The sequence below is a fragment of the Colias eurytheme genome, chromosome 8 (assembly GCF_061535395.1).
Source record: "Colias eurytheme isolate Ceu_HAF_F1 chromosome 8, ilColEury1 Martin Lab GWU primary, whole genome shotgun sequence".
In the NCBI taxonomy this organism is placed as follows: Eukaryota; Metazoa; Arthropoda; class Insecta; order Lepidoptera; family Pieridae; genus Colias; species Colias eurytheme.
The window spans coordinates 7,801,759-7,827,252 of record NC_142987.1 but is presented as its reverse complement, the minus strand read 5'-3'; the positions used below and the strand labels follow the sequence as shown (position 1 = coordinate 7,827,252).

The following is a 25,494-nucleotide window of genomic DNA, read 5'->3' as shown; positions in this document are numbered from 1 at the left end:
TCAATAACATCAATAATAATTTGAACATTTCAAAGGATAAAACAGCAAACAATTCTACAATCTAACTCGATCTCTAAATATGCTAAAGGCAATTTTTTGAAGGGGAAAATTAAATTCGTGGGTTTTTCTATCCCATAAATAATTGCTACGAATCGATTTAGAGATTTATGGTTATTAAAGATACGTCGCTGAGATAGTAGGCACCGCAACAAAATTCATTTACATGGAAATGTGATCTGATTGAATTATGCGATTTTAACATATGGTTTAAACCGGAACTCACTGAAAGTACAATTACGTTAGCTGGTTAATGTAATAAGAAATAATAAAAAAATGACTCGTACATTGGTTAATTTGTTTTACTATTGGAAGATTTCCACCTTAGCCTATGACAAGAAAACTATTTTTATTTGGATATTATGCTGCACAAGTGAGTGATAGTGCAAGACAGAGTGAAGTCGGTATGGCTCGACCTTTTTTATAAAAAACTAGTGGTCCGCCCCGGCTTCGCCCGTGGTACATATTTAGTATCCTATGTCCTTCTCCTGACTCTAAACTACCTCCTTGCCAATTTTCAGCTAAATCAGTTCAGCCGTTCTTGAGTTATAAGTGGAGTAACTAACACGACTTTCTTTTATATATTATATAGATAATACGCCTACAATAAATATAAAGGAATAAAAATACATAACTATATTGAAAATAATCATTTTAATCAATTTTAAATCGTTTAGGTATTTAAGGCTAGGATCATACCTACCTTTTGTCAGCGTCGCAGACCGCAGTAACGTAACAATTGTGCAAATAATATTTTAATAAATAACATATTTGTCTTTTAAAACCAAACAGATTTAACTTTATACCTTCCCGGTAGACAGTCTTGACTCTTGAATACAACAGTAATTAATTATTTTTATTACAGTTTATAACTATATTAGGAGCCTGGGTCATTAAATGTTTATAACAAATAATAGTGTCAATAAATGATTTATTTATTTAATTACATTAAAACATACAAAGGCTCATTCGTTCCGTTTAGATATTCAGTTCGCCTCAATGCACCCATATATTTTATGTATAATGGAATAATTAATTAAGTTGAATCAGATTGGTAGTGGCGATACCTATGTTGAGAGCACATCAGGCTAATTGCACATGTCTGTCAGTCAGGCGCACCAACCGAAGCTATTTTAGATTTAGATAACACTAAAATCCTAACCATTTAAGATGTAACTTATAAAATTGGTTTTTATAATGAACTAGCTTCCGCCCACGACTTTGTACGTGCATCCCCGTTTTTCCCCGTTCCCGAAAGAATTTCGGGAAATCCTTTCTTAGCGGATGCCTACGTCCTAACATCTAGGTACCTGCATGCCAATTTTCAGCCCGATACGTCCAGTGGTTTGGGCTGTGCGTTGATAGATCACTATATCAGTCACCTTTGAGTTTTATATACATATCTTATATATAAAATTCTCGTGTCACAATGTTAGTCTGCATACTCCTCCGAAACGGGTGGACCGATTCTCATGAAATTTTCTGTGCATATCGGGTAAGTCTGAGAATCGGCCAACATCTATTTTTCATATGTACCACGGGCGAAGCCGAGGCGGACCGCTAGTATATAGATAAATTTTACACATTCCAAATTCTTACAATAAAGATATTCCTATAAATAACTGTTCTACCTTCTGAGAGAAAGGTTTGTATGTATGTATGTATGTATGGTTTTCACGCATAAACTACTGGACCGATTTTGATGAAATTTGGCACAGACAATCTTTAGACCCTGAGAAAGAACATAGGCTATAGAGATAACATAGGCTGCTTTTATTGCGAAATATGTACCACGGGCGAAGCCGGGGCGGACCGCTAGTCAATAATAATTTATTATATAAAAACGTAAAAATCAATGAATTAATGGAAATATTAATTAATTAGTAATTACTTATTGTTCCACAATCGTTATGATGTTTACGACTTTAGTTTACAAATTATTCATATTTATTATGCAGAATTGGTTCCATTCAACCCTTTGGATAAATAAAGCTGTCTTACAATTATTTTTGATTGATTACCTACTGATGATCAATCAAATCAGTACCTTTCATTCTACTTTGAGCTCATAGGAAATGTAAAAATTACGTGACTTCTAACTTCTAAGTAGTTAATGATAACAATACCTACTAATATTAGATACTTAGATCGGTAGCATAATGTAATAATTAAATTATTTTTCTTTTTTTATTGTAAGGTTTTAGGTAGGCATTGAAAAAAATCATAAGTACATATTTTTTTATTTATATTACTGTTTTGGATAACATAAAGTACTCAATGAAATAGGCCAGCACTTTTCCATAATTTATTTAATGTCACAATCTTAAAATTACTATAGTGATATTTCCACACGCTTAGGTACTAAGTTCAATATTTTTATGAATATCGTAGACATACAAAAATATTATTGCACAAAATCAATATTTTCAGAATCTTATCAATTTATCAATTCGAATTGAACTAAACGAGATAGTAAATAGTTTATTAAATTTATATTAATACAATTCTGAATTAGTACAGCTAAGTTCCAATTTTTAGTTCCAACTCTATAGTCTATTCTATGCACGGAGGATTTTTGTGCATACATTTTTATACTTATTGCAACAATTTCATATTTATAATATTTTATTTTCTAGTCAATTTATACCATAAAACTTCCATACAAAATATAGCAAAGCTTGCTACATACATACCAATTAATCCAAAGAAACATGAAATTAATGTTAACATGTTTAAGGAATCTATAGTAGCGTTCTTTTCTAGCCTAGCACCTCTTCGTAACCATCTTTCTGAGTGCAATTCGGTAATTCGTTGTCTGAGTCCAAATTCAATAGTTCTAATTATGATGCGATTCAGTTCCTTGGCCCCTGACCACCTTGGTTTCATGAAAAGACAAACTGGAAAATGGCTCACACTTTCTTCCAATATTTGCACTTTATATCCTTTAAATAATATGAGCTCTTTAGTAACAGCTTCAAGAATTCTTTCACCGTTAGCAATTCGCTGGAGGTAGACCGGTATATCGTTTACATTCATTAATGGCTTGTAACGTTTTGCAATTGACGTATTTTTGTATAAATGCATCACTGCTGTAACACCAACGACTTCATCGAGGCGTTGAAGAGCTTCATCTACAGTTCTCATAGGGGGTTCCAATATTGTTTCGTGTAAGCTATTGATAAGAATACCCTGATATACATTTCGTACAATAAAACAATACCATATCCAGGTGATATGTACGAGGTTATTAAAACGAAATTCTGATTCAAACTTCACCTCTTGCCCTAAGAATAATGCGATACTTTTAATAATAGTATCGTTCGATATTTTAGTTACTTTGTGAAAACGAAAACTCACTTTGATGATAATTATGAAAAGTAAAAAAGAAAAAGCAATAAAACCAGATAACCAAGATAAAAAGGGCAATATTATCTTTGCCCATATCAATATTTCTTGTCGTTGAGGAACGCACCAAACAATGTTTGTAAAACCATATGAATATGACAATTGAGCTGATAAATATTTTTCTTGGTTGATGATTACAGCCGGCACAACTATATCAGCTAAGTTATAAATTAATACGTATAAAGTTTGTGTTAACGTAAGATTTGCCGTGCTACGGATTAAAGTGTGATTAAATTCATTCACTTCATGAGATGTTAATATCATTGTTGCATTGATCTGATTTAGTATAATATTAATAAAGTCAGCATCTATTCCTTTGAATGACTTTATTGTATTATTTTCCTTTTCGATAATTGAAAAAGGAGGTAGAGCATATGCTTCAACTCTAATTGGACATTTGAAAAAATTACGAAATTTTCTTGGAAATAACATAGATTGTTTGAAATTTATTGGAACAGGAGTGTAGTCTCCACATTTATTATCGGAGTATGGTATAAAAGTATTGAGATTAGTTTCGTTTTTCTCATTTTTATTTATAATTATAATATCTGCCACATCATTCTGCCAAGCACTTTTAGTAAATTCTGTTAGTACAATATTTTCGTTTGTCTCTGGTATAATTATTAATATCATGCGAATCGGTTTTATCGTCAATTTTTTTAATATTTTTAAAAATATATCAAATTCCACTATATTTTCTACGTATAAAACAGTTTGGTCATAAATTAAAGCCGATTTAATTTGTGCGCCAAGGTCTGTGAGATTATTTATAAAAACAGTGATAACTGGACCGTTGTATAAACTGGTGAATTCATTAATATTCCTTGAATCAGCTTTATACCAAATTACAGATGTAGGAGTAGTATTAGAAAATTCTTTATTAGAAACAGCTGCGGCCATGGCATTCAAAGGCTCGGTTGCCATGCATAACAATACATTGTTTGCAAGAATTGGTATTAGTATTTGTACTAACATGATCGAGATCAGTGTAACTATAGAAGGAATATGCACACATATACCACTTCCACTAGGTATATCCTGTATGTGCGAAGAAGACTAGATCAAACCACCACATTAGTACAAAAATCGTAATTCAAAACATATTATAATAATATTACTACAAAAATATGTCAAATCATTATCATTACTTTCAGGCTTTCAAACCTAACACATCAGTATTTTAATTCAATATTCCATAAAGTTACTACAAAAATCATTAATTTCATGCTTTCAGGGTACGGAAACCGTATAATTTAGGATAATTATAGTACATATTGAACAAATAAAATCACTTAGACAAATAGCATTACGCACTCACCACAAATATTAGAATGATTTTTATTACTAAAAACGTGATAGACCTATACCTATACTAACATTAGCAATATAATATGTCTAAACTTATCTAAGTTTATATCAAATCGTATTTGTTATCCTCCAAAATGCCACCTATTTAATATTTATATAGGTATTTATTTTTCATTTCCATCCTCTCAATTTAAACGTTAGTGGTTATAAACTCTATGGTTACGGTTTCTTTGATATCTTAAACCATAAAATTTCTAAACAAAATATGAGGATACAAACCACATATAAAGCTATCAATCCATAGAAACAAGAAATTAATATGGCCATATTCAATGCAGTACTTTTTTCTACAGTATAATATTCACGACCCCCGCCCCTCAACCATTCGTTTATATATACTTGGTAAATTTGCCATTGAAAACCTACTTCGGTTATCCAAATCATGGTATGATGTAATTCTTCAAGAGCTCCCCATCGTGGTCTTACAAAGAAGTAAACCTTAAAACTGCTAACATTTTCTTCTAATATTTGTACTTTATATTTAGTGTATGATACTAAAATCTTATTTACTGCTAGCAGAATTCTTTCTCCATTTGCAATCTTTTTAACATAAAGAGGTATTTCTTTATTCAGCACTGGCTTAAACCGTTCGACGATGGACGTGTTCCTGTATAAATCTACGACAGGTAATAGGCCCACAACTTCATCAAGTGCTTGTAGGGCGTCATTAAGAGTCTTTAAGGGTGGTTCTAAAATAACATTATGCAAACCATCAATCAAATCTCCTTGATATACAATACGCATAATAGTGCAATACCATATCCACATCATAAATACTACATTATTCAGCCAGTATTGTGTCTCAAATATTACTCCCTGACCCATGTATAACGCAAAGCTGGCCAATAGCAAGTCCTTTGTTTCTTTTCTAAATCTTCCAAATCTTTGTATTAATTTCACACTGGACAAAAACGCCACAAATGATAGGACTATAAGAGGCGATATACGAGATAAAAACGGTAAAATTACTTTAGCCCAAGCATAAATTTCTCGTTGTCTTGGTGCACACCAAATAACTGGTATATTGTAGCATGCATAAAACGCCTGAGCAACTGCGTACCTTTTATTAGTAATGATGAAAGGCGGTACTGCAACATCAGCAAGGTTATTTGTCAAGTCTCCTAAATTTTCTGATAGTGATAAATTTGCGAAATTAAAAATTGTATTGTTAACGTTCTCATCAGATACAACTACAATAGTTGCATTCAGTTTTTCTAATATAAACTTCATAACATCAGTGTCAAACCCTCTCACAGTATTTGGGTCACTTCGGTTTTCGTACATTACGTAGGGCGGCAAAACGAATGCTCTCATTCTTATAGGGCATTTATGAAAATTATGAAATTTATTGCTAAATAACTTAGGTTTGTTTGCACTTAATGCTACGGGTGTATAGTCTCCACAACGTCCATCAGAATAAGGTATGAAAGTGTTCAAAACTATTTCATTTTTCAAATTTACACTGATAATTATGATATCTGCAACATCATTGTCCCACGCAGTTCTTGTATACTCTGTCATTTTGATATTATCTTCAATTGTTTCCAGAATAACTAATATGACACGAATTGTTTTTACGCGTATTTTATTTATAACCGTTAAGATTACACTGAATTCATTTTCGTTTGTTACGTATATAATAACTTGATCGTTCAAAGTAGCATCACTAAGCAGTGTATCATTGTATCCGATATCAATATGTTTTAAATAAGTTGTAACTACAAGACCATCGTAGAGCTTATTGAATGTATCAATATTTTGTGAATCAGTTTTCCACCAAATAACGGTTGTAGATTTATTTGCGAATTCTTTAGTTGCAATTTCTGCAGCAACATCGTTGATAGTTTTAGTTTCTATTATTATAGCATTATTTAACATAACCATTAATATTGCATAAAGAAACATAATGAATATTATTTATTACAGCGATCTTCACAATTAATTATACAGATAATTATTTTTTACACTATCGATTTTTATAATAATTATGGACAAAGTAGGTACCTACTTCCCGATCCTATGTTTATTTATGAAGTGCCGATTCTTGCTACCAACATTTGGATATTCGATGTTTGTTTACTCGAATGTAATAATTGTGGACATTAAACAGAACTGTTTAAATATTATAAAAGTGGTCTATGCTTGCATACATTGGGTTCCGTAAATTAATTCATGTTTAATTTCACAAATTAAAAAAAACAATATTTCTTAGATTAAGGATTGGTCTCCGCGCGCGCGCTACGACTAGATACCGCCCCACCTAAAAACAATAGCCATGTGAGTGCGGCAACTCATTTCTGTAGTGTGTGTTAAGCAATTTGTAAAGACGCTAGTGTGTGTTAAGAATTGGGTTGCCAGCTACATAAATTTTACCTCATAAATGGGAAATCTGCCATCTTGGAAAGAAGTTTGAAAAATATTTTTTTTCATCCTGACCTGGCCGGGAATCGAATCCATGAACGATTTGAGTCGCATGACTCAAATCCACTTGCGACGCTACTATACTATAGTCACAAAGGTTGTTAAAAAGTAAAAAAGCGGAAATAAAAAAAATAACATAATAAATGAGTCAGTTAAACATGGTTAAACAGAAATAAATTATTGTTATTATACTCTGTTATATATGTATTAGTAATAGTATTGAAAAAAAAAGTTCAAATTATTGCTAAAAGATTTCCTCAACCACGTGTATTTTTTTGGATATGCAGTACGGCAACACTGAATGGCGTCGTATTTTCGTAGAAAAAAATTTCGAAGTGAAGGAGAAATTTCGAATAATACGATACTTAGTGATGGTACGTGATCCCAGTGTCTTTCTTATTTTTTGTTGTATTATTTTTAAATAGTTTTATGGCACAAATAGGCATTTTACTTCAGATTTTGTTCAAAATCTTTATAAACTATCGGTTCGCCCTCTCCACACAATGCTTGTGACACGACTGGCTTGGGTACGCCGAATTCGGCGTACTATTAGTTGCCGCATTTTTCAAGTACGCCGGCGGCATCTAGTCGTAGCGCGCGCGCGGAGACCAATCCTTAATCTAAGCAATATTTATTATTTTATTGTTATGACAAACTAAGAAATAAGAATCGGATTTCTAAAAATTTATTAATCTATTAACAAGAGTATAATTAACTGAAAATATTTATAAAAGATAACATTATGCATATAATATCTAGGTATTATATTATTTTCACCATTTTCACCATAACTGGACAACTTTAAATATTCAGAAAATATTTTATTTTAATTTTAGATACGTTGTCTTCCGCATTTCGTCTTGAAATAAAATTTTACTACAGAACCCGATCTAGTACAGAATATCAGATATAATATAACAATTAACAACAATGTTGTGAAATAAAGGATATCGTAAAAAATACCTGATCATATCTTATCGAAATGTTTGCAAAGCGTAAAATGGGTACAAGACAAGCTGCGCTTCGCGGTTTCACCCGCGTATCTCCGCTCCTGTTAGCCTTAGCATAATTATATAATATAGCCTTTCTCGATAAATGGGCTATCTAACACCGAAAAAAATTTTCAAATGGGACCAGTAGGTACTTCCTGACATAATCGCGTCCAAACAAAACAAACCAAGCTAGCTACAAGTTATTATTCTGTGCCATCGTTTACCAGAGTCCAGAACACTATTAAAAATACGTGATAGGTATGTACATTTTTGGGTTCAAGCAAATTAAAACTTAAATTCATATAATATAATAAGAATTTTTTTTCAGCGTATCTACGCCTTTTATGGTTTGTAGCTTCATAGATAGGTATTATAAAATAAAATAAAAATAAAAAAGCCTTTTATTTCTAGACAGTGATAAACATAACAAAAATAAATGTAACTTAAAAAATAGAAAGTAATTTTAAAGCAAAATATGAATAAAAGTAACTACAATCTAAGTTTGTTCATCTGCTAGAACCCCTCTGCAGGTGAAGGCCTCCTCCAAGGCTGTCCAGTCTTCTCTAGATTTGGCTAATTCCAACCAATCCACACCGGCTACTTTAACTAAGTCATCTTCCCATCTTGCGCAAGGTCTTCCTCTTTTCCTCTTACCAAGTGGGCCTTTCCAAGCTGTGACTTTTTTGGTCCATCTCTGGTCTTGCAAGCGTGCTACATGTCCGGCCCATTTCCATTTTAAAGTCAGCGCTTGTGCCAGCCCATCTTTGGCGTTAGTTATTTGTCTGATCTGTGTGTGACGTATTTTTTGGATTTTCCTGATGTTCAACATGCTACGCTCCATTCCCCGTTGGCATGTTATTATTTTGTTTCTAACGTTATTGTTGAATTTCCACGTTTGGCAAGCGTATGTTAGGCAGGGCAAGAGGCAAGAGTTCATGAGCCTTGTTTTTAAGTGTATTGGTAAGTTGCCTTTGAATATTTCTCTTAAGCTCCAGTATTTATTCCATGTTAATTGTGACCTTCGTTCGACTTCACGTTCGTTACTTTCGCGAGTAAAGCTGATTTGCTTACCTAAATAAAGGTAATGGTCTGTATATTCCAGAGGCTCGCTGCCGACCGATAGTGTTCTTCTAACACTATTTGTCATCAGCATGGTTTTGCATAGATTCATTTCTAAGCCTACCCTGTTACTACCTATGTTCAAGGAATCTATCATGGATTGGAGATCCTTCCCAGATTGAGATATAAGGACTAGATCATCCGCGAATCGCAGGTGGTTTAGGCACTTCGTTCCTATCTTTATGCCGTATTGACTCCAGTCCAAATGACTTATTACGGATTCTAGTGTAGCTATAAATAGCTTTGGGGATATCGGATCTCCTTGTCTTACACCTCTTTTTACAGGGAACCACGGCCCGACTTTCTCGAGTTTCACTCTACTTCTGCAATCACTGTAAATATTTTTGAGTACTTGTATATATTCTTTTTCTACGTTCTGTGTTCTTAATGTTTCCCATATACTATCATGCGACAAGGTATCGAAAGCTTTTTTATAATCTATGAATGCCAAGTAGAGTGGGCATCTCATTTCATGAAATTTTTCAATGAGAAGTTCCAGTGTGTGTATGTGGTCCACAGTCGAGAATCCCTTTCTAAAGCCGGCTTGCTCAACCGGTTGTCTCGCATCAAGAGTGTTACATATTCTGTGATTTATTATTGAAGAGAATAATTTATAGACGCAGGGAAGAAGACTTATCGGCCTGTAGTTCGCGATATCTTTGGAGTCGCCTTTTTTGTAGATTAGGATTATATTAGATTCAGACCACTGGGTAGGTGTTTCTCCTGTTTTCAGAACGAGGTTAAAGAGGTTTGTTAGTGGTTTCGCGAGTTCTTTTGATGCAATTCTTAAGGTGTCATTGGTTATATTGTCTGGTCCGGGACTTTTTTCAATTTTTAGGTTTTTGAGTGCCGTTATGACTTCGTTGATTTCGATTTCGGGGGCGGTTGCGCGTCCACTCTCTTTGCCTGTAGGAAGAACTATTGCGTTATTTGTATCTTGTAGATGTTGAACGCTGTACAGATTTTTGTAAAAGTCTGTTGCTACTTTAATGATATCACTCCGATTGTTTAGTACTATCTCATTTCGTTTTATTCCGTCTATCCATGTTTTGTGCGTTCGCAGTTCTTTGTATGCTTTTTTTGTGCTTCCTGTTGTGTTAATGTGTTTCTCTATGATGTTTTGTCTATGCTTATTGTAGTCTATCTTTATATATTTGCTTGTAAGTTTGTAGAGAGCACGAAGCTCGTTTTTTATCGCTCGACTTTTTGGTTTGATCCTTTGTATTTCTTGTTTTCTTCTTATAAGTTTCAAAGTTCGATCTGATAAGATTTTATTCGTTTCTTTGTTAGCGATTCTTGCATATTTTAGACTTTTAGTTATTGAATTTATTATATTGTCGTAGTAGTGTTGAACCGACGTCTTCTCGTATATTTCTGGTAAACCTTCGGATATATTTTTGTTCATGGCGTCTTGGAATTTTGCAATTTCTTCATCACAGTTTAAGTTTTTTATTTGATCGGTGTTATATTTACTTCTGGACTTTTTAGACGCTGCCAGTGTGATTGTTGCTCTGACTGCTCTGTGGTCAGAAGGGTAGTTTATGTTCATTACTTCAACATTTTCGAATATCTTTGTCCGGTTAGATAGTATAAAGTCAATTTCGTTAGTATATTTCCCATTTGGTGATCTCCATGTCCATTTGTTTTTAGGTTTTTTCTTGAAGAATGTATTTAAAATCGATAGTTTGTTTTCTAAAGCGAAGTCTACCAATCTCTGTCCTCTTTCGTTCCTTTCACCATATCCATTTTGTTTCATTATTAAGTATTCTTCTTTTTTAGGTATTCCTATTTTCGCATTTAAGTCGCCCATCAGTATAAAGTCTTTATGAGCCAGCTCTAATGCTTTAGCCACGGTTTCGTAAAATTTGTTAATATCTTCTTCATTTGCATTTTCTGTTGGTGCATAAACTTGTATAAACGATAGGTGGGTGTCCTCTAATAACATATTTAACTAGCTGTTGCCCGCGACTTCGTCCGCGATTACGTCGTTTTAGGTCATTCGTCGTTTAAAAAAAATACGTGACACTTTATTTTTGAATGTTCTTAATTGTCTCTTATAAAATTTAACTACATTAAAATTGAACACTCTGAAAATCTTAAAATCGGAGAAAATTGAAAATCTGAGGAAAACATGAAGGAATGTGATTAAAATTCTACATTACTTAGTATTTCAAATAATAATCTAAATTAAATGTAGATTAACAGTTTGAGAGCACCGTTATAGAATATGTACCTAAGTATTAAATTACGTTAGTTTACATAGTAACAAAACAAAAACACGATGACTTTCTTTCGCGCTCGGTACCACAAACTAAGCATGTTAATGGTACGTGGCCCGCGTCACTTGACCCGCCGCGAGTTCCCCTCCTTTGCTATGCGAAAATACATTCGTCGCCCTGCTGTAGGAAAAATTGTAATACTGTGGCCTGGGCGTTATACACGCCCAGGGAGTTCCTGAGTGCCGATAGATGTCCGTCTATCGGCATTTATAACAATCTTATATTAATATCACCATCTTGAGGAAAAGCTTCTAATGTCGATTTAAAACTGCATACATACGAATTAACCTGATGAAACATGTTCTAAAATTGTGAAATGAGTTCAGTTTTAAATTCGAGAAATATTGATAATTCTTGTATTCGACTATTCGTTGTAGTCGAATACAAAATATATTTAAAGAAACTTAGGTTGGCCTTCAGGCAAAAGGGATCCTATCAAATGGTAAACTTGACCTTGTATCTTAAAAGTAAGCATGAAAGGACCTTCTGATAATTGTTGAGCACCAAAGGATCATTTGAAACGCACTACTATAAGAGCGAATATTGTCTAAGAACTGTTTAGATTGCACGTCATGTTCCTCTAAAAGTAGTGATTTCAAAGGTTCCGGTGTATCTTCAAACGAAAGCCGACTCCTTACTCCACTTTAAAGCATTACAAAAATAACATACTACGTTAATATCGCCTATACAGAAGATGATCTGTAATCAATTGTGAGGTTATAAGAAAACCCACTTTTATATTTGTCGGACCCCACCACCGAATTCGTAGATTGATCTTCTATGTTTACCTCTAAGTCATTAAGACTATGCGAAATCTGTCTGCAGTAAGAGGGGCCTCTCGCTATTCGTCCGTTTCCAGAGACCGAATAGTTTCAATTCTTAATCTTTCATTAAACAAACTTAATAATCGTTTTTGTCTCAATTAATTGTAATATTCGCGTCCCTACTCTAGTCATTGCTTATGCTCATGTTCATCTTCAAGAGATCGAATAATATTATGGTGCACCCTATCATTTGTCAAACGGTCTTCATATTGAGTAAAAGTTTCAGATTCTCGAGATAAAATGTGACACGGCCGTGATCAGCTGTGAGACGTTATACCCTCTCAGTGAAGGTTTCGGTCTCACGGGATAGTACATGCCGTTCGCGGTCAGCTGTGAGCCGCAATTCTCGTTGTGAAGCGGTTTCAGGTTCTCGGCATAACACGTGTTGTTTTCGGCCTAGAGTATACCTCTAACGATTCTTGAGAACTCTTATTTCTCATTTTCTTAGCTTTGCTCGAATTTCGAGATAAAGATTTTTTAGGTGGCACTGATGCATGAAAATAAAAATTGAGTTAAAACGGACTGAGAGTGTTATAGACAAATATAATCAGAAAGCTTCGAACTCCTAAGCTATCGGAAGTTACACGTGTTATTGTGAGTCAACCATAAAAGATAGACATTTATGATGTCGGGAGATATTTTTTATATAATAAGGAGAACATTTCTTTCATACATGATTTCTGTGTAGCTTTAACCATTAAGGTTGCACACGCGACGAAAGCTTAAAAATGGAGTTACTGCTCTGCTCAGGAATATGAAAAATAATTGTACCAAGTTTCGTTTAAATCCGTCGAGTAGTTTTTGTTTCTATACCGGTTATACGGACAAAAATTTTACTGTTTGCTTCTTTGGCATCAGTGTCGATCCCTAATCACCCCGTGATAGTTATTTAGGAAATATATTTCATGTACAGATTTAATATACCTAAGTATACATAATATATTTAGATTCCAATTTCCATGTAACGTTAAATTCGACTATACAATAACTAACAGACAACGCAGGTTACTCTCGTTTCCGTAAGTTGAGGCGGCTACATATTCGGTCCTCATAACATCACTTTTAGTGAACGAAACGACAGCGCGGTTTAATTCGATGCCAACACCATCAGAAAAAAGGAAATATTTTTAATTGTGAAAAAATATTATGATTTACACTATTTTAATATAAAATATATGGCTGTGAGTGTGTAAAAATAAATCCAGCTAGTTTCACATCACACTTATGTTTATAATTAGCTATACGACATGAAAATATACATATTAATTACCAAGCAATAATCATACAGGTAAATACTGAACAAAAGTATTAACAGTCAAAGTTTATTTTTACTAACATTTAACAACACCCAAGTAAATGATGAAGAAATGATAATTATCAACGAACTAACCTTTTCTATAATACTTAACACAGCACATTTTTTAAATTATCTTGCTCAACTCTGCTCAAAAATTTGAGGGTTTTGTTGGAACTGTAATGTGTCAAAACTATGATATATCTAAACTACGATACAACTTGCATGCGGAAATGCTCATTACAATCAGTGAATTTAAAGAATAACTAACAACAACTATTCAATTTTATTGAGCTGATGAATATCTTTTGCCTGGAAGAGATCACCGCCGCCTAATAAATATACTGTGTTTTCTTATAAAATCGTAACATAATTTCTTTTATCTACTAAATTTTAATAAATAAGTTCTTTTTGTTATTTTCATCTAAAAATGATCTTGAGCTTATATGTATTAGGCAAAAGTATACATTAACTTTTTATAATTTCAGGACCGCACCTTAAATGGGGTGCTCGGAAAATATGCCTACGGATTATTAATAGAGAAATGATACCTACACAACAAAGTTATGTTGGTTCCATTTTATTTATAAAATATAATGAAAATGGGCAAATATAAAACATATTATGTAAAATGATTAAAAATAAATAAATGAAGCAACTACGATTCAAAGAAAACATCTTTTTCAGTGTGAAAATGCTCTAAGCAATCCTGGATGATGAGTAGGTATAATATCATGTACTCTCATCCCAGTACGGTCGGTACCTCGATAGCCATAACGATAAATATTATAATCAGATAACAGCAAAGTCAGAATAAAAATCATAACTTGTACAGTTGTGAGTGCAAAATTTATGTTTCATTTGGCAATAACATTTTTTTCGGTACTAAAACGTAGTAGTTTGATAGTTGGCTGCCCCTCCTCTCCTTCCTGAAAAATATCCTCCAAAATTACCCGAGATACTTCCAATGATTGAACCATACGTTGGACATTAACTTCAGTCAAAAATTGACGAAGCGGATGATTACTAATTTCCACTTAATCCTTGCTGCCACTATCTTTACCATCAAATCATCAATTTTCAAGTGGTGTTGTAAAATTGTCAGCAGAAATAGTCTTCCAAAGGCGATATAATTTTATGAACATTGAATCTGTAAATAAAAAATCAAACGTTAATAATTGTAAATCAATAAAAAAAGCTACTTACAAATAAAATTTTATCAACAAACTACTGTTCCCAACGCACCTCAAAATCTTGTAAAAGTCAAAAAGAATTCATCATTTTATTATTTCATTCTAAAAGTGTAATATAAAACCATTATAAAACCAATAAAAAACATGAATTGCTATCATTATAAAAAAAAATACCTATAAAAGTAACAACTTACCTTTTGTGGGAACGCATGGTGAAAATTCACAAAACACGAAGATTGAATTTGATATTTTTGGTTTTATGACATTTATTTTAATTTTATTTATTTATTTATTTATTTATTCAAATGCTTTATAAATATAAATTTATAAAGAATAGAAACATTCGATCACGAAATTATGTGGGTTCGAGTCCCGCCTCGTGATCGAATTTTTTCTATTCTTTATAAATTTATAAAACACGAAGATTAAAAATGTAACCAATGAACACAATCAATATTAGATTAATTGTAATGGTGTCTAGTTTGGCTTAAAATAATAAACATCTACCCTCACTTTTAAAAATGTAGTATATTCACACGAAATATAAGCGCACCTTATAGGGAAGGGAAGATATGGGTTAAAGAGTTAAATAAATAACATGATTATAATATTTAAATTATTAATTTTCAACAGTTGTTCAGTAGTGATAACATGTAAATTGATTTGATTTTTACGAAATCTCATTAGATGGCGCTGTTTCAAATTTGTCTTTATACTACTAAATTCATTAAACTGTTTCTCTGCCCAAATTACGTAAATGACATAGTTTTTATTTTGTAAAAAGCTAGATAATAGCATGGCTTACTCGAAACCAACATTTAAACATGAGTCTTTAGATTGCACGCTGTCGTAGTACACGGAATATGTAAGAAAAATAAAGGTTCACAGCTCCTCCCGCGAAGGTGATATCATGATAATATGTTTAAACTATCCTCACCCGACCTCTTAGGAATATTCATGCAAAATTTGAAGTAAATCTATGCAGTACTTTCTGAGATTAGCCCGGAAATACATACAGACAAACAGACAAACAGACAAACCGACAAACAGACAAAAATTCTAAAAACTATATTTTTGGCTTCTATATCGATTATAGATCATGGATCAAGTATTCTTTTAAAAAAATATTCAATGTACAGTTTTGACTTTCCTACGATTTTATTATATGTATAGATAAAGCTACTCTCAGATAGGTATTATGGATGAATAAATGCAACCGTCGTCAGTTATTAGTCGTCAGTAAAGGTTGGCAAGTTAGATAAATATACCTAGAATTATGTTTCAAATGTACCTGAATTTGCTCTTTTTTGGACACAGAAAATTATGTGATATTGTTGGAAAAATAAAAACAAGTTATTATTATTATTAATATTTTTATTTATACAGAAATACAAAATATCAAATATAGTGCAATGACAACAAGCTAGGGTATTATGGTGTAAATCTAGTTACATAACAACAGTGTAATAAAATTAATAACTTCTAAATAATAAGAGATATATTTAATATTATTATTAATTAATTAAAGCAATTACTCGAACAAATATTTAACAACACCTGTTGTCACTGCCTCATAGCTGTTATTAAGACACTTTTTAATATACAAAGTCGCAATATAGATTACATATTTTTGTTTCTCAATGTGTTATACTTGATTACTTTAACGATAATATTTTTGTAGGTTAACGATTTTAGTCATAAAAACTAAATATTTCGAGGTAGAAAAGAGATAAAAGAGGTCCATTAACCCGAACATCATAAAAAACGTATATAAATGCATCTAAAATAAACTTCAAAAATAGATTATTATAAAAATTACAGAATTACACCAACTGTGAAATCTTAAAAGTATCATCAACGTAACAGGAAATAAAGAACTTGAAAAATATTTCTGCGGGAAACTTGTTAACTTATACATTCACAATAAATTAAACAGCTCTTCAATGACCTAGACGTATACCTAAACATTGTGGACGCTCTTGATCTGTGTTTTATTAACATGCGTTTTTATTAATGTGGAGTGGTAAAAGCGCACAGGTCAGGTCCATAACAATAAAAATTCGAGCATATAAATAGGACAAAAATAAACAATAATATCTTAAAATATCGGGCAGTAACAATATCAACAAAGACGGAATTTTTCAATTTTACTGACATCATAGCCTTTAAATATTTTACGTTGATCCGACCTAAGCTATAACGTTTGTGAAAAATAATAAAAAAAATACAAATCATTCGCCATGTTGAACAATTTATAAAAGCGCCATCTAGCCGCCGCGTTGAGTCAACACGGCGTCTACCAACAACAGCGCACCGTTGATGATAGCTAGAGAAGCTTTGGCGAGATTCTTGTCCTTGATTTCACTTCTTCCATAATGCTGGTATCTGTTTAGAGAAACAATTTTAGATGAAAAGGGAAATTTTTGTTTCGTTTGTTTTAGCAGCAGAAATACACTATACCCAAGTGCTTCAAAATATGCGAGTCTAAATTTAGATATCTTAACGTGTATCCTATTTATTCCTCCTTGAAGTTTGAAACTGTGCATGGATTAAATGTGAATAAGGTCGCCCACTAATTGTACACAATACATTGAACATACTTATTATTTATATAACTGTACACACGTTGTGCGATTTAATTTTTCTTTTGTAACATAATCATTATACATTCAATACGTGTACGATGATGTACCAACTCGTAGTAATGCAAGGCCTTGCAGAATAGTTTAAATAGGCTGACTGGCATGTTTGTAATAAACAAACAGATGATATTTGCATGCTTTATACTAAGCGAAATATTACATCTCTTTGCACCATGCTTTTAGCGAATAAATATTATTTTATTTTTATTTATCAGTAAAACTTGTATTTTACATACCTGTCAATAATTACAGCTCCACTGGCGACGAACAAGCCAACACCGACCAGAGAGTAGAAGATATCAATACGCTTGTGTGATGGAGTCTGCATTATATACCCTGAAATATATAATAACAAGTTGTAATTGAGTTGTATCAAATAGTTATTGCATGATTTTTTTACTTTTTTTTATTGGAAACGCTTGACCACAAACTTGTCTGATGCTAAGCTGAGATGTGGTCTAAGATGCACTTATTGCATTATCTGGAATATATACCTAGATGCCCATAGAATGCGGTTTTAACAACGGATAAATACTGAAGGAAGAAGAAAAAAGCATAAGTCTATTAGGTTTTTATCTAATGTAACACTTACTGCACTTATACAGTACAGACTATCGAAGAGTAAAAATAGATTCATTATTATTCGTAGCATACAATATTGTTTAAGAAAGTTTACCACTTATCCTGTTTTCGTATTCCATTAAGACTAATTGGTAAACTGAACAGCTACACTATTGAAATCAACAAATAACAATACATACTTATATTGCTTTCTTTCTATTAATAAAAACGTGAAAGTTTGAGGAAGGATGGATGTATGTATGTTACACTTTTACGCGGAAACTGAACGGATTATGACTATGCTTAGCAAGGATTTAGATTATGTACCTACTAGATTCTAGAATAACGCATAAGATACAGAAATACCTACTTGCATTTACCTGCGAGTTCGTTCGCGGGTGCGGGCGCAACATAGCTAGATTTGTGTGTTTGTAACTAATGGTGGGATTTGATTGAAACTTAACAGTAATATAGGTAGGTTATACATCAGAATAACACATGAGCACAGCTTGTTATTTCATATATAAATATTATATACCTGCTGCAGCTCCAGCGAAGATAATGAGGTATCCAATGAAGGTTCCCGTCACAAGCATGCCGATGTCAGCGTCGGCATTGTAGCTGTGGTAGTGAAGCGCGACGCAAGCGCACGTCAACGCCTGAAATTAATGAAAAAAATAAAGTACATACCTGTTAATAAATAAAGATAAATAGCTCTTTGAAGTTCTATAATTATAAAGTAATTAATATAAATGTAGTCTATTTATCCTCACGTTAACATGCGATGCACGCAAAGAGTTAATTTAAAAATTGTAAGGTGCATAAACATTAAACAATAGTGTTTATTGTCGTGGATGTATACTTGTACAATGTACATGCTTATTCGGTTACCTAATGGTTATAATTAACATTAACATTAGGTAATTAACATTACAACAAAGACTGTGGGTTCCATGAAAGTAGTGACTATTTCGTAATCTGTGGGTCCACATTCATTTTTGATAAATATATAGGTAGTACGACAAGCATTTTATTCACATAATATATGAATTTAAAATAATTACAAAGAATAACACTGTATGTAGGTAGGTATAAGAAATATCATAAAAAAATATAAATATGTACCAATATAATTATCTTAGATCATTACTTAATGATCTAAGATAATTACACATGTAGAACGCAGTTGTTGATTCGCATTTTTATCATGGACTGTAAACGTTATGTAATAAGTATGCTAATCACCCTATATCCGTTTACCCGATATAGTTTACACCTATATATGTAGATATTGAATTGATATACGATGTATATTTAAATTTAACATCAGCCGGAAGTCTGTACAATGAACTTTAGTATATCTACCAAAATAGGCAATACATACTAAATTTTTCAGTCTCTACATGACTGATTTGTGGCAATCGTTTCAAGTAGGGAGTCTATACAGAATGATAAAATATCTTAAATAATTATTTGCTATTGTATGTCGGCAATGTGTATGCTTGTTAGTTGTTATCTCATATCTGTGTTATTTTGCCCGCAAACCGGTAAAATACGATGATAAACAAGCTATTAATTATTGGAATATTTTTTATGCTATTTCATTTTATTTCCCACATTTCCTGTTTGTATTGTTAAATGGTCTCTTACATCACTGAGACTGTGACTGAGACTCGCTAATATTTGTTGTAAAATATTACTCATAACCTCAATGAATGATGTAATTTAAAAGATATGATCTGTGCGTACAAACTGGCTTGAAGGTCCGACATGTAAGGAATGGTGATGTCATATTTATAACATTAATCTGAATGCAGGTCGCATTACGAGGTTATCGCGAAAGACCTCGTGTTTACTGTTTACGTGTATAACATGCTAGGTAAACTGGAGTATTCATCTATAGGTATAGCAAATGTACCTAAATGATCAGTGTATGTACCTACATGCAACACTGGAAAAAAAATATACACTTACTTAGATCTTGACGCAGTTTATAGCATTCTTGTTCATTTACTTGTTTCTAAGTTTTTCAGTGACTTTATTTGCGACTTCAAATAAAATAATTATGAGATTTAAGAAACTAGCTATTAGCACAGACTAATAATAATATACTACGTACTATTAGTAACATTAATCAAGAAGATCACGCGATATCATAAACTATTTCAGATAACTAATAGATATACCTACCTTTCATATAATTCGTAAATTGTGATAAAATCAAATCAAGTAAAAATTCCAACATGTTATCTTAAATCTAAATCAAACTAATTAAACTCAATATTAGGTAAATTACTAAAAAAATAAGAACAGTTTGTAATAAAAATAATCTAATTTAATTCTTAATTTATGTTACCTATTTCTGTTTTTTTTCCCTACAAAACAAACATCATCAGCTATTTATACGAGTTTGCTCTCAACCTACGACCGACCGGACATTATTTAACAGGATGATATACAGTAGCGTCGTAGTTCGTACTTTCTAGATTTATTTAAATGTTTTATGAGATCAATTAATTCTTCATTACAGATATAAAGAGGGAAAAGATTATAAAGAGGGTTTCTTCCGAAATAACAATATTTAATAATAAAAGCATTTATCATCTCAAGTTTGATTGTCAAGATTGATGAGACCCATAACTTATTTTATTTCTACCTGGGAATTGGGATCCAACAAGGACCATTTATTGTTCGTCTGGAAACCGTTAGTTTGCAAGAGAGTTTGGCTATTGAACCAACTTTATAATTATGTCAACTTTTTTCCTGCGAAGAAATGACAAATGAGATATGATTGGGACAGGGCTGAAAAACATCCATGAAAAAAAAAATGAAATAGTTCTAAATCTAATGTAAAACTACTAAGAGTACAAGCAGGTACATCTCACAGCTCACTACATATAAAGAATAGTCAATATTAGCGAAGAATTCATTCGTACTTCACACACGTTCACGCTCGCCTAACTTCGTTTTCCTCGGGAACGCTTTGACGGACGCTGTCAAAACGTTGGTTGACCCACGCTGGTGGAAACAATTTTTGATTATCTATGTTGAGATTGGAACTGGGTGTAATAGTAATTAATAATTATTATTTTTATATAAGAGGTACCTAAAAGAGACTGATTATTCTTCTAAAGTCTTCTAAGTAGGTACAAATACCAATTTTAATAAAGAGAAAGATCTCAAAATACCAAAACTTAAGTATTTAAAGTAACAGTAACAATTACTGATTTGATTTAGATGACTGATTTTACTGAGAACTTAATTTGAAAAAATAATAACAATTAAAATTGTTATTATTAATATTTGAAAAATATTATTTTTTTATTTTATATTAAATAAATGATTACAACAAATTTAATATACTATGTTTTCATTTCATGCCCTAATTAAGGCAAAATAATAGGTAAAATGCACCAAAGTTCAGTATTTTTAGAAATTTCATACTTGACCACGTGAGTTTCGGTTTCGGTTTCGGTTTCGGCCGAAACTGAAGCCACGGCCGAACATTCGGTTTCGGTTTCGGTTTCGGCCTGGAAACCAGTTTCGGTCGGACACTAATTCGTGTGAATGCACGGAAGAGTCAATAAAGCATTGTGATCATGCTGTATTTTAAGATCATGATTACAATTTGCAATCATCAAATGCTAATGTAAACTCAAGGTTGACCTCAAACTGTGTATTGTTAACAATAAAATATATTATGCGTAAGAACCTCTGTATACAAAATTTGGCATTAAATGTAGAGAAATAGACTTAGCACGTACGAATAACTGAGTAGGAAGGTAATTTAGTAAGATTAATTGCCTCTAAATTCATACTAATAACACTAGAAACGTGTTCTTTCTAAGTACTTAAAACGAAAGTTTGTGAGACTGGATGGGTGTTCGTTACTTTCACATAAACAGGGCTGACCGGATAGTGATTTAATTTGCAACAGACATAAGCCTGAATTCGGCAATGGGCTCTTATGCGGGTACCAAGAGTTTATACATTTACCGTATTTGTTTATTTATTTACTGTAATAAATAAACAAGTACAGCGACAGTAGACTGTAGGGCGTTGTCTAGTGACTCTAGGCGCAACTGACGTCACCTGCAAGAGATAGCGTTATCGACGCCGAACCCTAAGCACGATATCCATTGCATTGACAAATCAAATTAACGTTTTATCTATTTATATTATATTAGATATATATCTATTAGCTACAGCATTATTATTGAATGACATGAAATTATATATTAAATGGAAATTTTTGTGCCAGCAATGTGTTTTATGTACAATTTGTTTATGTACCTACATACGTACTAACTACTAGGTATGTAGGTACCTACTCAATTTTTTTCTATAAAGAATACCTACTAGCGACCCGCCCCGGCTTCGCACGGGTCCCGCAATTTTTAAATCTGTAATATCTTCGAAAATCATACGGTGTAAAGGGCCATATAGATCTATATTTATTTGGTTAAGGATTAATGCTGTATTGGTTAAAATCGCTTTGAAAATTAACCATTATTAGTCGTAAAAAGTAAATAAAAAAAAGTTATTGTGGGTTATCCATAAAAGATAGACATATACCATCACCATCACGGACTTTTCTGTAGACCTTTTCAATGTGTACAATACTTAGTACATTATTTTGATAAAACTCGTAGGGTTCAGCCTGCGTTTGCAATGTAAGCGGAAAAAATGTAATTATTTACGACATCACATGTCATGACAGTACTTCTCCACTATTTAATGGATGTTATTATACATATAAACCTTCCTCTTGAATCACTCTATCTATTAAAAAACCGCATTAAAATCCGTTGCGTAGTTTCAAAGATTTAAGCATACAAAGGGACATAGGGAAATAGGGACAGAGAAAGCGACTTTGTTTTATACTAGGTAGGTATGTAGTGAAGAAGTTACATTTCTTTAACTAATTAACTCGAACTACCTAATTCAAAGAAATGCGAATGTGATAGGTAGGTGCCTACGTTATCTCACACTACGGGATAACTTCTTAGAAAACATAAGGTAGGTATACAAAAAAAAACAATGACATTAGTACATATAGGTATCTAGGTAGGTACATAAGTAAATTTTACTTATAGTAGGATACAAAGTAACCCGGGCGGAGCCGGGGCAAGAACTTATTTTAAATTTAAATAGGAAAGGACCTAGGTCCTAGGTACCTATTTGATATCCATTATCCACTATAAACAAAAATGTGTCCCGACTCCCGAAGTGAATCGACGCCATATTGTTTACGCCGATTCATGACGTCATTTCATTCATTTATGTACGTTTATTTGATTTTCCCGGGCTAGGGTTATAATTTCCAAGAGAAGTTTTATTTATTTCAAAAAATACTTATTACCTTGCACCTACCTACCTAAAACTAAAAACTTATTTTACTTAGTTATTTTTTTAATGAGTGTAAGTCAAGGACCTTTTATTCTGTAGATTGTTATCACGATTACAAACATGCAAACATTGTGTAAGGTAACAATATAATAAATTTAATCATAATACCTATATAAAAAAGTACTCTGTGAATCTTATATTCTAAATAAATAGGTAGGTACCTACCTATGTAGAAAAAACATATAGAACTAATATGTAAAAATTTCGATTATTAAATCTTGCTTTTTAAATAGAGATAAGATACTTATTAACATGAAAGTACACCGACCCCTTAATACAATGAGACTCACTTAACCTTACATGATAATGAAATTGAACTAAGCCAAAACAAATCCACATTATCAAAGCAAGTGTTTCAGTGCAATAAAAACTGAATACTACAAGAAAATCAATCGTTGATGTTTACATTGATGCGCAAAACCAATTTACAATTGCAAACATACCTACGCAGTTGAGGTTTTATATATTGCAACAGGGCCGCCCATAGCGTATCTGCACGCATTAGCATAAATACCAGGACTAGAGAGTGTATAAAAATACAATATTTACGTACCAACTCCAAGAATTTGATAATTGATAATCTGCTAATGGCCATTTTCACAGGAGAAACAGAACTTTGTTTATACTACGCGCGAGTAAAAATACAACTGTTTCACTTTCGGATTTACGAGGAGTCCGCGACGCCACTGGTGGCTGAATGACGAAAACCGGTATGAGATCATAGCGCGGTGACCAAGAGTTCGAATAATGAGAGATAAAAAATATTATAGGTTTTAATGTCATTGTACAAGGACGGTGATTCACAACTTATTTGAATTGTTACGATTGAAATAAATATCAAACAAACATTTTAAATACTGTTTAATTATTTGTGCAAAAGTAAAATGTTAATAAAAATAATTATATTAGTATCACTTTCTAAATCTAGTGATTTAGATAGAAAAGCTTTTAAGCTTGCTCTGAAACATAAGTTTAATTCTGTTCATCAGACATTATTTTTCTAGTCTTAAACCATGGACGTATAAAAAAATACGAACGCCGTATTACGAACAAACAACGTGAAGCCACCATAGTAAGCTAGCGATCGTGTAAAGACAATAAACACGCACACACTCTCACCATAGTAAGCTAGTCGGCCGCCATTACGTCGTGAACTACCGACTGATTAACTGCGTCACTGTTTCACAAAAAATATTTAAAATGCCATCTTGCGTGGTTAAATGGTGTCGCAACAGTACAATTTTAAATAACAAAACACAAGGGATTACATTCCACAGGGAAGCAAGTTATTTCTTTTATGTTTTAATGACAAAATTATTACGGCAAAATTTATAGAAAAAAATACAGCCGCCATGCCATTGTCATCAGGACAGCTGTTGCCATGGCAACATGGCACACACACATGGATGTTTCGCCGCCATTACTAGGCTTCACTCAATGTTTAGGCGATATACCGTCCGTCTTTTTTTATGAGTGCGAACTCATTTTCCTACTATTTCGAAATCACTCGGCCAAACCACGGCCAAACAGTCGTAAAATTATACATAATATTATGTTACACATATTAATTGAAACCCAGCTGCAATATTTATTTTATAGTATATTTTCGGACTTCCGTTTTCCTTTTACGATCTGTGTTACTTTTTCGTAGATGTTTCAGATTATAAAACACTTTTTGTTATTTAAATTCTATTTAATTACATTACTAATAATGAATGATAAATAACAAACATTAATCATGACGGATGTGAGTAACATTCATTTTATCTCAAAATGTACTAAGCGTATGGAGTTCTTATGCAGGCACCCCTATCTTCGGCTATGACATCACCAGAAACACAATATAAAACTAAATATATCGAACGCAGGTAGCACCTCTCGTATTTTTATACGATCTGTTTGGATTCATAATACAGTAGCACCTCTATAA

General features: G+C 32.5%; 3 protein-coding genes and 1 long non-coding RNA gene across 4 annotated transcripts in view; all 4 read right to left on the bottom strand.

The window, feature by feature from the left end:
- LOC149906645 (uncharacterized) overlaps positions 1-7,569 on the bottom strand; it is a 118,136-nt gene extending 110,567 nt beyond the window's left edge. The window contains exon 1 of the long non-coding RNA XR_016457000.1: positions 7,267-7,569. This is a non-coding gene — a long non-coding RNA (uncharacterized LOC149906645). The remainder of the gene's footprint in view (positions 1-7,266) is intronic.
- Positions 2,817-4,386, bottom strand: LOC149906647 (uncharacterized). The gene is made up of 4 exons (XM_090104388.1): positions 4,312-4,386; positions 3,678-3,804; positions 2,971-3,341; positions 2,817-2,846 (listed from the first exon to the last, which is right to left on the bottom strand). Exons 1-4 carry the CDS (start codon positions 4,384-4,386, stop codon positions 2,817-2,819), a joined length of 603 nt encoding a protein of 200 aa, XP_089960514.1.
- On the bottom strand, positions 4,990-6,714 carry LOC149906646 (uncharacterized). The gene has a single exon (XM_090104386.1). The coding sequence runs from the start codon at positions 6,712-6,714 to the stop codon at positions 4,990-4,992; it is 1,725 nt and encodes a 574-aa protein (XP_089960512.1).
- Positions 7,570-16,314: 8,745 nt separating the features above from the next.
- Positions 16,315-24,277, bottom strand: LOC149906644 (protein snakeskin-like). The gene is made up of 4 exons (XM_090104804.1): positions 24,118-24,277; positions 18,694-18,814; positions 17,831-17,930; positions 16,315-17,337 (listed from the first exon to the last, which is right to left on the bottom strand). The coding sequence occupies exons 1-4, from the start codon at positions 24,157-24,159 to the stop codon at positions 17,220-17,222; spliced, it is 381 nt and encodes a 126-aa protein (XP_089960930.1). The 5' UTR covers positions 24,160-24,277; the 3' UTR covers positions 16,315-17,219.
- Between the last annotated feature and the right edge of the window lie 1,217 nt (positions 24,278-25,494).